General features: G+C 43.7%; 1 protein-coding gene across 1 annotated transcript; it reads left to right on the plus strand.

Moving 5' to 3' along the window:
* Positions 1 to 477: 477 nt before the first annotated feature.
* On the plus strand, positions 478 to 10,088 carry LOC311140265 (uncharacterized protein). Its single transcript, XM_084175236.1, has 2 exons — positions 478 to 1,063; positions 8,049 to 10,088. Exons 1-2 carry the CDS (start codon positions 694 to 696, stop codon positions 8,993 to 8,995), a joined length of 1,317 nt encoding a protein of 438 aa, XP_084031362.1. The 5' UTR covers positions 478 to 693; the 3' UTR covers positions 8,996 to 10,088.
* Positions 10,089 to 12,878: the final 2,790 nt, after the last annotated feature.

The raw sequence follows: 12,878 nt of genomic DNA on the forward strand, positions 1-12,878 counted from the left end.
GGCAGTGAAGAAAGTAGAGGAAGATGGGTCAAGGGGGAGGAATCCTGAGAGGAATGGTGTGAGTAGTAGAGATGTACCAGTACAGAGGGATAAACCAACAAGTGATTTATGTTTCAGTAAGATTGGATTTTTGGCATTTATAGCAATGGCTATCAACTGTACTGCAGGGGTGGAACGTAAATTGCAGAAAATAGAGGTTGTGGTGGCAGCTGCAGAGAGGTATTTGGGTGTGCAAGACTTGACATCAGAAGAGTTACAGTGTGTGTTAAGTGGTGGTGTCCCATCCCTTCAGGCTGTAAATAGTGGAGTATGGTAGTTATAATTATTATAAATATTTAGTTTTTTGTGAGTGTAGTATTAGATGGTAGGGTATTTTTTTATTTTTTTATTTTTAAAGCGAAGTATAAGGGAGTTATACTCCAGTGTAGTAGGTGGCGGTAATGCAACATCTACTGGATACCAACCGCCCTTAAACCTAATCAAAGAAGATTATTCAACAACAATGAAATCTTGTCAACCACCTCTGTAGCTTGCTAGCCAATATATCTGAAACATTGGAGCTCTTTAGACGCTTATACATTTCCGTTGTATCTACTAGTTACCCCATTTCATTGCTAATTGTTGTTGTTAGTCAGCTAACTGTCTGGATAAAGTAACACTAGGCTAGTCGCTAGCTAGCTAACATCCTCGACCATGAGCTCACTAAGCTACTCCCCCCCTGCTAAAGAAGAGGTCTGCTGGACGGAGAAAGAAACTCTCGTGAAAGTGGAGAATGAAGAAGAGGCCGTCACCGTAAAAAAAGAGGTAGAGGGTGAATCTGTCGCAGTGAAAGAAGAAGAGAAAGAAGTTACAGTGAAAGAAGAGGAAGGAGCTTTCAGAGTGAAAGAGGAGGACGTTAATGTAAAAGAAGACGAGGAGGAAAATAAAAATGAGGATGCTTTTTTTGGAGTGAAAGAGGAGGATATGACTGTCGCAGTGAAGGGAGAGGGATACGTTTTTGGAGTGAAGGAGGGGGAGATTACTGTCACATTGGAGGAGGAGACTGGCGATCTGATTAGCACCAGTAAGTACTGTCTCAAAAACAGGGGCAAACACTCTGCAGTTGTTGAATGTGTGGTTTAAAAGGGGCATTCTATTACGTTTTACTGTACTATTTAGTTAAAGCTACAAAGAGTGGGGACCACCAACAAAACATAACAATGTATCAAATACATACAAAATAGCACTTTATGCTTTCTATGATAAAGGTAGCTAGTTTATTTTAATTCCTGCACACGGTATGAATATAATAGTTGTTTATTCACACTAGTTTAATTTCTATCTACCAAAACAAGGGTAGTGGTCTTAGAATATTACAGATGCTATGTGTTAGTATAACACAAATACCAGACTTGGCTTTTATCAGCTTGTCTTTGTCGTAGTGATAAACTTGGCCTCAGGTTATTGAGGGATCTGATTTGGATTAAACCTCACAGGAAGACGGTTGTATCATGTGGATGTTTCATTCAGGGTCATATTCATTAGTGCACTTCTTCTTAAATGAGGTTTAACGGCGGTTGGCATCCAATATGTTGCATTACCGCCACATACTAGACTGGAGTACAACTCCCTTATATTTTGCTTGGAAAATAAAATAAAGAAATACCCTACCATCTAACACTACACTCACAACCTTTGTTTATTTTTTAAACAAAATAAACCATTTAACACCACCCTACTCCACTATTGAAATCTATGTATTCCTACCTCATGCCCTCAACCTGAAAGGATGGGACATCACCACTTAACATGAGAAGAATTACAGGGTGTGTTAAGTCTGCATCTGCCACCACAACCTACATTTTCTTAGACTTATGTTCCATCCCTGCAGTACAATTAATACCCATTACTATAAATGCTAAAAATCCAATATTACTGAAACATATATCACTTGTTGGCCTATCCCTCTGTACTGGTACATATCTCCTACTCTCACCACTCCTCCCCCTTGACCCATCTTCCTCTACTTTCTTCACTACCTCAGCACATGACAACTTCTTCACTACTCTTACCCTGGAAACCTCAACCTGCCTCTCTCGCACGGGACATACCACTACTTTCCCCAATGATACATATTCCTTTGTCTCATGCCCTTCTGCACACTTTTCACACCTTGGAACCTCCCTCCTACACACTGCTGCCAGATGCCCATAAGTTTGACACCTGAAACATCATAATATATTCGGCACATAAGCCCGTACAGGATAACTAACTTCACTTTGTCGGGCAAAGACTCAACTTCAAAACTCAAAAGAACAGACAATGACTTCTGTTTCCCCACTCTCGCCACCCTGTTTGCGTCGCACCAAACGACGAGCATCACAAACACCGGTAATCTTCCCCTTCAGTTGGTCAACTTTAACATTTACTGATACCCCAGTACTCACTCCTTTCAATGGCGCCCTTTTCTTGAGAGCGAAACAATTCACATTTCTTGCCCCCATTTGTTTAACTCCGAGCGCCTTCTCCCTCTGACCAACAGAAACACAAACAATTATCACTAAACCACTTCTGGTTACCCTCACCGATTCCACTATACCCAACTCTTTTTTTCACCCACCCTGAAACCACAAATGGATCAGCCAAAAGGCAAGGGTCCACTTTTTCCAAAAACGTAAATCCTACTGTCACACTCATCTTTCTCCTGACCCTCGGTGTAAGCCTCGGGCTCCGAGTACTTCACCACACCTACCACCTCCGATACTTCACCCTCATTCACTTCCATTTCTCCTCCTGTCTTCAGCTCACTCTGCTTACATTTTCTACCATTCTTCTTTAACAAACCTTCTCCCTTTTTCCCGTCATTTGTAACCGACTCAAGCTCACAATCTTCCTCCCTCTCTCTCTTAGACCTCCTCTGCCTCTCTTTTTCACTCCATTCCTCCTCCGTAATCCAAGTATAACTCTCCTTATGATAATACTGCACTTCTCCTAACGTACATCTTGTTCTTGCTTTCTCAAGGGACGCCATTTATGAGGCTCTCCAACCAAATCTTTGTCTAACGTTACTTCCACCGTACTCCTGGTTTGCCGCAGGGGACTCTGGCATCCCTACGACGTTTCTCGAGATGTTTTCCCTTTTTGCAGTCCCAAAAACGTATTCCGTCGTTTATTTTCTCGACCACCCATTGAATCACTTCCGAAGCACGTACTCCTTCAGTGGACCTCAACCTCACCGCCTTCTTCACCAGTGGAGTTGTCTAAATAACCAGTGGTTACATGTCTCCATCTAGGGGACTGGAATGGGAAGTACAGCTTCATTAGTGCACGCCCGTAGCAAAACGTTTTTGCAACTCAAAACGAAAGCAAGCTTTCTTATTGGACAAGATCAGGTAGTCCGTCCGTCCCCCCGCCACATTTCGGCCTGTTTGCTTCCGTTTATACAACCCTGGTCTCTCTGGAGTCATTCCAAAGCACAAGAAAGAGGATTGAGGATTTCGACCCCCACCATCTGAAATCATTCCTGTAGTTAGAAACAGACAAGATTAGCATTCCTGAAACATTATATTTTGTTGAAATATAATATGATCTCTGAGAAATTAAGCTAATTAATTTATGGGATTCATATAATCTTATATAAATATAGTACATTTACATTTTACTTTTTACTTTTTACATTTACATTACATTTTAGTAATTTAGCAGACGCTCTTATCCAGAGCGACTTACAGTTAGTGAGTGCATCATTTTATTTTTCATACCTAACATCCGATTTGGACAATGAGTAAGACATGAGGAATCCAATAAATTATCAATAGCCACCCACAGACCCCCCCCACCCCTAACAACCAGTATACAGTATCAGTTCTTTATGTCTTTATTTTATTTTATTTATTTCACCTTTATTTAACCAGGTAAGCCAGTTGAGAACAAGTTCTCATTTACAACTGCGACCTGGCCAAGATAAAGCAAAGCAGTGCGATAAAAACAACATCACAGAGTTACATATGGGGTAAAAAAAAACATAAGGTCATAAAATACAACAGAAAATATATATACAGTGTGTGCAAATGTAGCAAGTTATGGAGGTAAGGCAATAAATAGGCTATAGTGCAAAATAATTACAATTAGTATTAACACTGGAATGCTAGATGTGCAAGAGATTATGTGCAAATAGAGATACTGGGGTGCAAAAGAGCAAAAATAAATAACAATATAGGGATGAGGTAGTTGGGTGGGCTAATTTCAGATGGGCTGTGTACATGTGCAGTGATCGGTAAGGTGCTCTGACAACTGATGCTTAAAGTTAGTGAGGGAGATAAGAGTCTCCAGCTTCAGAGATTTTTGCAATTCGTTCCAGTCATTGGCAGCAGAGAACTGGAAGGAATGGCGGCCAAAGGAGGTGTTGGCTTTAGTTTTACTAGTGTTTAAGAGCAGTTGGAGGCTACTGAAGGAGTGTTGTATGGCATTGAAGCTCGTTTGGAGGTTTGTTAACACAGTGTCCAATGAAGGGCCAGATGTATACAAAATGGTGTCGTCTGCGTAGAGGTGGATCTGAGAGTCACCAGCAGCAAGAGCGACATCATTGATATACACGGAGAAAAGAGTCGGCCCAAGAATTGAACCCTGTGGCACCCCAATAGAGACTGCCATAGGTCCAGACAACAGGCCCTCCGATTTCACACATTGAACTCTATCTGAGAAGTAGTTGGTGAACCAGGCGAGGCAGTCATTTGAGAAACCAAGGCTATTTAGTCTGCCAATAAGAATGTGGTGGTTGACAGAGTCGAAAGCCTTGGCCAGGTCGATGAAGACGGCTGCACAGTACTGTCTATTATCGATCGCGGTTATAATATCGTTTAGGACCTTGAGCGTGGCTGAAGTGCATCCATGACCAGCTCGGAAACCGGATTGCATAGCGGAGAAGGTACGGTGGGATTCGAAATGGTTGGTGATCTGTTTGTTAACTTGGCTTTCAAATACTTTTGAAAGGCAGGGCAGGATGGATATAGGTCTGTAACAGTTTGGATCTAGAGTGTCACCCCCTTTGAAGAGGGGGATGACCGCGGCAGCTTTCCAATCTCTGGGGATCTCAGACGTTACGAAAGAGAGGTTGAACAGGCTAGTAATAGGGGTTGCGACAATTTCTGCGGCTAGTTTTAGAAAGAAAGGGTCCAGATTGTCTAGCCCAGCTGATTTGTAGGGGTCCAGATTTTGCAGCTCTTTCAGAACATCAGCTGTCTGAATTTGTGTGAAGGAGAAGCGGGGGGGGGCATGGGCAAGTTGCAGCGGAGGGTGCAGAGTTGGTGGCCGGGGTAGTGGTAGCCAGGTGGAAAGCATGGCCAGCCATAGCAAAATGCTTGTTGAAATTCTCGATTATTGTAGATTTATCGGTGGTGATAGTGTTTCCTAGCCTCAGTGCAGTGGGCAGCTGGGAGGAAGTGCTCTTATTCTCCATGGACTTTACAGTGTCCCAAAACTTTTTGGAGTTAGTGCTACAGGATGCAAATTTCTGTTTGAAAAAGTTAGCCTTTGCTTTCCTGACTGCTTGTGTATATTGGTTCCTAACTTCCCTGAAAAGTTGCATATCGCGGGGGCTATTTGATGCTAATGCAGTACACCACAGGATGTTTTTGTGCTGGTCAAGGGCAGTCAAGTCTGAGGAGAACCAGGGGCTATATCTGTTCTTAGTTCTGTATTTTTTGAATGGGGCATGTTTATTTAAGATTGAGAGGAAATTACTTTTAAAGAACAACCAGGCATCCTCTACTGACGGAATGAGATCTACAGTGGGGAAAAAAAGTATTTAGTCAGCCACCAATTGTGCAAGTTCTCCCACTTAAAAAGATGAGAGAGGCCTGTAATTTTCATCATAGGTACACGTCAACTATGACAGACAAATTGAGAAAACAATATCCAGAAAATCACATTGTAGGATTTTTAATGAATTTATTTGCAAATTATGGTGGAAAATAAGTATTTGGTCACCTACAAACAAGCAAGATTTCTGGCTCTCACAGACCTGTAACTTATTCTTTAAGAGGCTCCTCTGTCCTCCACTCGTTACCTGTATTAATGGCACCTGTTTGAACTTGTTATCCGTTTAAAAGACACCTGTCCACAACCTCAAACAGTCACACTCCAAACTCCACTATGGCCAAGACCAAAGAGCTGTCAAAGGACACCAGAAACAAAATTGTAGACCTGCACCAGGCTGGGAAGACTGAATCTGCAATAGGTAAGCAGCTTGGTTTGAAGAAATCAACTGTGGGAGCAATTATTAGGAAATTGAAGACATACAAGACCACTGATAATCTCCCTCGATCTGGGGCTCCACGCAAGATCTCACCCCGTGGGGTCAAAATGATCACAAGAACGGTGAGCAAAAATCCCAGAACCACACGGGGGGACCTAGTGAATGACCTGCAGAGAGCTGGGACCAAAGTAACAAAGCCTACCATCAGTAACACACTACGCCGCCAGGGACTCAAATCCTGCAGTGCGAGACGTGTCCCCCTGCTTAAGCCAGTACATGTCCAGGCCCATCTGAAGTTTGCTAGAGTGCATTTGGATGATCCAGAAGAGGATTGGGAGAATGTCATATGGTCAGATGAAACCAAAATAGAACTTTTTGGTAAAAACTCAACTCGTCGTGTTTGGAGGACAAAGAATGCTGAGTTGCATCCAAAGAACACCATACCTACTGTGAAGCATGGGGGTGGAAACATCATGCTTTGGGGCTGTTTTTCTGCAAAGGGACCAGGACGACTGATCCGTGTAAAGGAAAGAATGAATGGGGCCATGTATCGTGAGATTTTGAGTGAAAACCTCCTTCCATCAGCAAGAGCATTGAAGATGAAACGTGGCTGGGTCTTTCAGCATGACAATGATCCCAAACACACCGCCCGGGCAACGAAGGAGTGGCTTCGTAAGAAGCATTTCAAGGTCCTGGAGTGGCCTAGCCAGTCTCCAGATCTCAACCCCATAGTAAATCTTTGGAAGGAGTTGAAAGTCCGTGGTGCCCAGCGACAGCCCCAAAACCTCACTGCTCTAGAGGAGATCTGCATGGAGGAATGGGTCAAAATACCACCAACAGTGTGTGAAAACCTTGTGAAGACTTACAGAAAACGTTTGACCTGTGTCATTGCCAACAAAGGGTATATAACAAAGTATTGAGAAACTTTTGTTATTGACCAAATACTTATTTTCCACCATAATTTGCAAATAAATTCATTAAAAATCCTACAATGTGATTTTCTTGAATGTTTTTTCTCATTTTGTCTGTCATAGTTGACGTGTACCTATGATGAAAATTACAGGCCTCTTTCATCTTTTTGAGTGGGAGAACTTGCACAATTGGTGGCTGACTAAATACTTTTTTTCCCCACTGTATATCCATCCAGGATACCTGGGCCAGGTCAATTAGGAAGGCCTGCTCGCTAAAGTGTTTTAGGGAGCGTTTGACAGTGATGAGGGGTGGTCGTTTGACCGCGGACCCGTTACGGACGCAGGCAATAAGGCAGTGATCGCTGAGATCCTGGTTGAAGACAGCGGAGGTGTATTTAGAGGGTAAATTAGTCAGGATGATATCTATGAGGGTACCCATGTTTACTGATTTGGTAGTATGGAGCTGCTGCTGCTTGGAGTATTGCTTCTTCAACCTTTTTAATGTATCCCCTGTGAATCTGGTGCTGGTTTTTTCCCCCCTGTTCAGAGAAATTAGCCATTGCTTGCATTCTTTAACCTACATTTGTGTGAAAGTACCACTTTTTGCCCACTAGAGGCCGCTACTGCCACCACACCCTTTTATCCATTTTGCTGGTCTCTTGTGTTTATTAAATGGGTCACAACATTTTATTTACAACTTTGGGTAGAAAACCAATAGCTTTTGCTAATTTCTCAGAGATCAAATTATATTTCAACAAAATAATGTTTCAAGAATGTTAATATTATATGTTTCTAACTAAATAAACAATTTCAGAACAATCTGAGATGGTGGGTGTCATGGTTTGCTGAAATGACATGGAATGACCCTCTGTTTAATTAAATACTTTGTTTTTCTTTGGCAGGAGAGAGACCAGACTCTCACTCTGAAAGCGGGACGAGTCCCTCAGAGGAACCAGACCCAGAAACGTCCAAACCAGCAAGACCACATCACTGCTCTCAGTGTGGAAAGAGATTTATCCAGTTAGGGCACCTGAAAGAACATAAGAGAACGCACACAGGGGAGAAGCCTTACCACTGCTCCCAATGTGAAAATAGATTTTCCTCATCAGGGTCCCTGAAATCACACGAGAGAACACACTCAGGAGAGAAGCCTTTCCAATGCTCCCAGTGTGGAAAGAGTTTTACCCGGTTAGGGAGCCTGAAAAAACATGAGAGAATACACACAGGAGAGAAGCCCTATCAATGCTCTGAGTGTGTAAAGAGTTTTAGCTGGTTAGAGCATCTGGAAGAACATAAAAGAATACACTCAGGAGAGAAGCCCTACCAATGCTCCCAATGTGGAAAGAGTTTTACCCGGTTAGGGCATCTGGAAGAACATAAAAGAATACACTCAGGAGAGAAGCCCTACCAATGCTCCCAGTGTGGCAAGAGTTTTACCCGGTTAGGGAGCCTAAAAAAACATGAGAGAATACACTCAGGAGAGAAGCCCTACCAATGCTCCCAGTGTGGAAAGAGTTTTACCCAGTTAGGGAACCTGAAAGATCATAAGAGAATACACACAGGAGAGAAGCCTTTCCAATGCTCTCAGTGTGGAAAGAGTTTTACCCAATCAGGGTACCTGAAGTCACATAAGAGGACACACACAGGAGAAAAGCCTTACCATTGCTCCCAGTGTGGAAATAATTTCTCCACGTCAAGTAACCTAAAAAAACATGAAAGAATACACTCAGTAGAGAAGCCTTTCCACTGTTTTCATTGTGAAAAGAGTTTTAAGAAGTTAGGGAAACTGAAACGGCATGAGCAAAGACACACAAGCGAGAAACCTTTTTCAACTACTCCTGTGGATTGAAATTTACTTGGGTAAAGCAACTGAAATCACATGAAATAATTCACACCAGAGAGAAACTTTATCAATGCTCCCATTAGCTAGGTTTCCATCCAATTTGCGACAGATTTCAATGCAAATATTCAAAAATATGCATGAAAAATATTAAAATTTTCCCACCAGAGGTGTGTTTCCATCAAAGTGACTTGTTGAAAATAAAAAGCTGTGGGTGATGACATAGTGCACATAAAAGGGTAGGGGAGGGAATGGCCGGCAGGGATGTAGCTCAGTTGGTAGAGCATGGCGTTTGCAACGCCAGGGTTGTGGGTTCGATTCCCACGGGGGGCCAGTATGAAAATGTATGCACTCACTTAACTGTAAGTCGCTCTGGATAAGAGAGTCTGCTAAATGATTAAATGTAAATGTAAATGTCTGCAATAAACAGAAAATGTGCCCACTCTGGTCTTGGCACGTGCGCTCTAGCCAACAGCTCGCAGATACAGTGCGGAGGGGAGCCTACATGATGAGATTGTGGATAAGAGCAAAATCATTTTTATTTGTCAATTGGCAGCCAAGCACCGATCATCATGTCGCCAACATACAAATGAAGACCCTGGATATTTATTGGAAAGGAGCATCAATCTCATCACCGTGCACTTTCACCACCCTGTGAAGTTTATCCTAACTTATTTAATCTGTAGCCAAATAAACTGCATGGTTATTTAAGTTGCGGTGGGAGGACCACACAACATATCAATGTGACTGCAAGTTTACTTCGACATGATGGTTATTCTATCAATATTTGTGCATGAAAGCGTTTTCACCGGAATTGTCGCATAGTTAATTTTACAGACACAAAAATATCCCACCATGTCGAACGAACAAGTTGGCTGTCGACATTTATGAAATTGTACCAACATTCCCTGTTTCTATCACACCTGTCGTGATTTGTTTTTACTCGCTTAAAAAGGTTGGATGGCAACATGGTTAGTGTGGAATTATATTTACCCAGTTAGGGAGCCTAAAAGACCATGAGGTAATAAACACAGGGGAGATGCCTTACCACTAAATAAATCACATCAAATGGACTTCAAGTTCATGAGAGAAGACATGCTGCTCCCACACTTGTCACGTATTTTTGACTGAGAAATTGTGCTTTTGTTCATGCCACATGAAATCAAATTGTATAAAGCGGACTTAAAAATAGCTGTATTTTTTTAAATTTCGAAACATGAACTAAATATGGAGTATGTCAGTTTGAATGTAGAGGATGTCCGTTTCAGGGTATACGGTTTGTGATTAAATTATCCTTTTCAAACTCTGGCTGTGTGTGTGTTGTGGCAACCCGGGGGCCAGCAGGGAGCTACAAAGGAAGGAGCAGGTCCTTGGTCAGCTCCAGGGGGCTAGAGAGGCCAAGGTGAGTCAGCACCATGGACAGCTCTACAGGCACCAACTGGGGCTGGTGATTCAACACCAATACTACCCAGTCCAGGTGCTGCAACCAACTGGCACCTGGAATTGGACCCACCTGTCCCTTGTTACCCCAAATGGATATAAGTAGAGGTGCAGTCATTTGTGTGCTTGGTCAGACAGGTAGAGGGTACGCCTAGACCTCAGAAGAACCGGAGTGAGTATGATACGCACCTCGATCAGACGCCAAAGAAGATACTAGGCAATGTTTGACTCACCTGTCTCTCTCTCTTCCTTTTCTTTGCCCAAAGGAAGAGGACCCATTCCCAGGCAGCACGCCACCCGGGGGAGGTTGAGAGCAAGTATTGAAACCCCGGACTCCAGGCGGACCGAGGAGCCGCCACGCCGGACACAGAGTGACCCACCCGTTACCTGAGAGGCCTTTCAGTTGTATTTCTCCCCTCCCCGTTCCCCACAACCTTTATTAAAAAACAACTTTTGTTTGAGCACCGCAAAACGGTCTCCCGCGGTCTTATTTTATTGTGAGTTTCACCTCTGACTCCCCTGGGTTGCCACAGTTGGTGGAGGATGTGGGCACAACCCTCCCATGCTCTGAACTCACAATAGAATAAGAAGCCGGTGGTCATCATGGAAGACACTTTAACTCAGCTGGTGCAAGCCCAAAAACAGCAAACCCAAAGCCTCCTTGCCCTTCAGGAGACTGTCACACAGCTTAGCCAAACCATGGTCCGGCCGGACCGAATGACGGAACCAGGCAAGGTCCTCACCAAGCTAAGTGCTGAAGATGACATTGCAGCTTATCTAAAGGTAATTGAGCGCACCGCAGAGAGAGCGATGGCCCAAGGAGGACTGGGCTGGCAAAGTGTTCCCCTTTCTGACTGGAGAAGCCCAGAGGGCCTGTAGGGACTTGGTGCTGGCGGACGTCGACAACTATGCTGCTGTGAAAAAACTGCCATCTTTGCCCATTATGGGCACAACCTACCAACCCGGGCCCAACGGTTCCACTCCTGGGCCTATGATGGCCACGCCCCGGTAAGACCTCAATTAGCTGAGCTGGTTAGACTAGCTAGAACTTGGCTTACCACGGGGGACGGGCCATCAGCAATAGATTGACTGGTAATGGACAAATGTATCTGTTGCCTCCCCACTGACGCAAAGCGACATGCTGCCCAGAGCAACCCCCTGTCAGTTGACGCCCTGGTCGCTTTATTCGAAAATCAGCAGGTTACTGTAGAGATGTTGTCTCTCCAGAGATGTTCGATCGGGTTCAAGTCCGGGCTCTGGCTGGGCCTCTCAGCCACTCCTGCGTTCATCTTTCCCTTGATCCTGACTAGTCTCCCAATCCCTGCCGCTGAAAAACATCCCCACAGCATGATGCTGCCACCACCATGCTTCACCATAGGGATGGTATTGGCCAGGTGATGAGCGGTGCCTGGTTTCCTCCAGACATGACGCTTAGCATTCAGGCCAAAGAGTTCAATCTTGGTTTAATTAGATCAGAGAATCTTGTTTCTCATGGTCTGAGAGTCCTTTAGGTGCCTTTTGGCAAACTCCAAGCGGCCTGTCATGTGCCTTTTACTGAGAAGTGGCTTCCATCTGGCCACTCTACCATAAAGGCCTGATTGGTGGAGTGCTGCAGAGATGGTTGTCCTTCTGGAAGGTTCTCCCATCTCCACAGAGGAACTCTGGAGCTCTTTCAAAGTGACCATCGGGTTCTTGGTCCCTGACCAAGGCCCTTCTCCCCAGATTGCTCAGTTTTGCCAGGCGGCCAGCTCTAGGAAGAGTCTTGGTGGTTACAAACCTCTTCCATTTAAGAATGATGGAGGCCACTGTGTTCTTGGGGACCTTCAATGCTGCAGACATTTTTTGGTACCCTTCCCCAGATCTGTTCCTCGACACAATCTTGTGTCAGAGCGCTACGCACAATTCCTTCGACCTCATGGCTTGGTTTTTGCGCTGACATGCACTGTCAACTGTGGGACCTTTATATATACAGGTGTGTGCCTTTACAAATCATGTCCAAGCAATTGAGTTTACCACAGGTGGACTCCAAGTTGTAGAAACATTTTAAGGATGATCAATGGAAACAGGATGCACCTGAGCTCAATTTCGAGTGTCATAACAAAGGGTCTGAATACTTATGTAAATAAGGTATGTTTTTTATAAATTTGAAAAAATGTCTAAACCTGTTTTTGCTTTGTCATTATGGGGTATTGTGTGTAGATTGATGAGAAAAACATAATATTTAATCAATTTTGGAATAAGGCTGTAATGTAGCAAAATGTGGAAAAAGTCAAGGGATCTGAATACTTTCCGAATGCACTGTGTATATATATACACACACACACATACACATACATACATACACACATACATACACTGTATGTCCAGTATGAAATAAACTATTGGATTTAGGCTGATAGTCCACTTTTTAAGGGTTACAGAATGAGCAATGACGCTCCTCTTGGTGTAAACT

Source organism: Coregonus lavaretus (genome assembly GCF_964263955.1).
Source record: "Coregonus lavaretus genome assembly, chromosome: 1".
In the NCBI taxonomy this organism is placed as follows: Eukaryota; Metazoa; Chordata; class Actinopteri; order Salmoniformes; family Salmonidae; genus Coregonus; species Coregonus lavaretus.

Excerpts from the sequence above, each read along its gene's own strand:
- LOC311140265 (XM_084175236.1), top strand. The coding sequence starts at position 694 with ATGAGCTCACTAAGCTACTCCCCCCCTGCTAAAGAAGAGGTCTGCTGG. Across the intron at positions 1,064-8,048 it reads TGGCGATCTGATTAGCACCA|GAGAGAGACCAGACTCTCAC; the intron begins GTAAGTACTGTC and ends TTTCTTTGGCAG.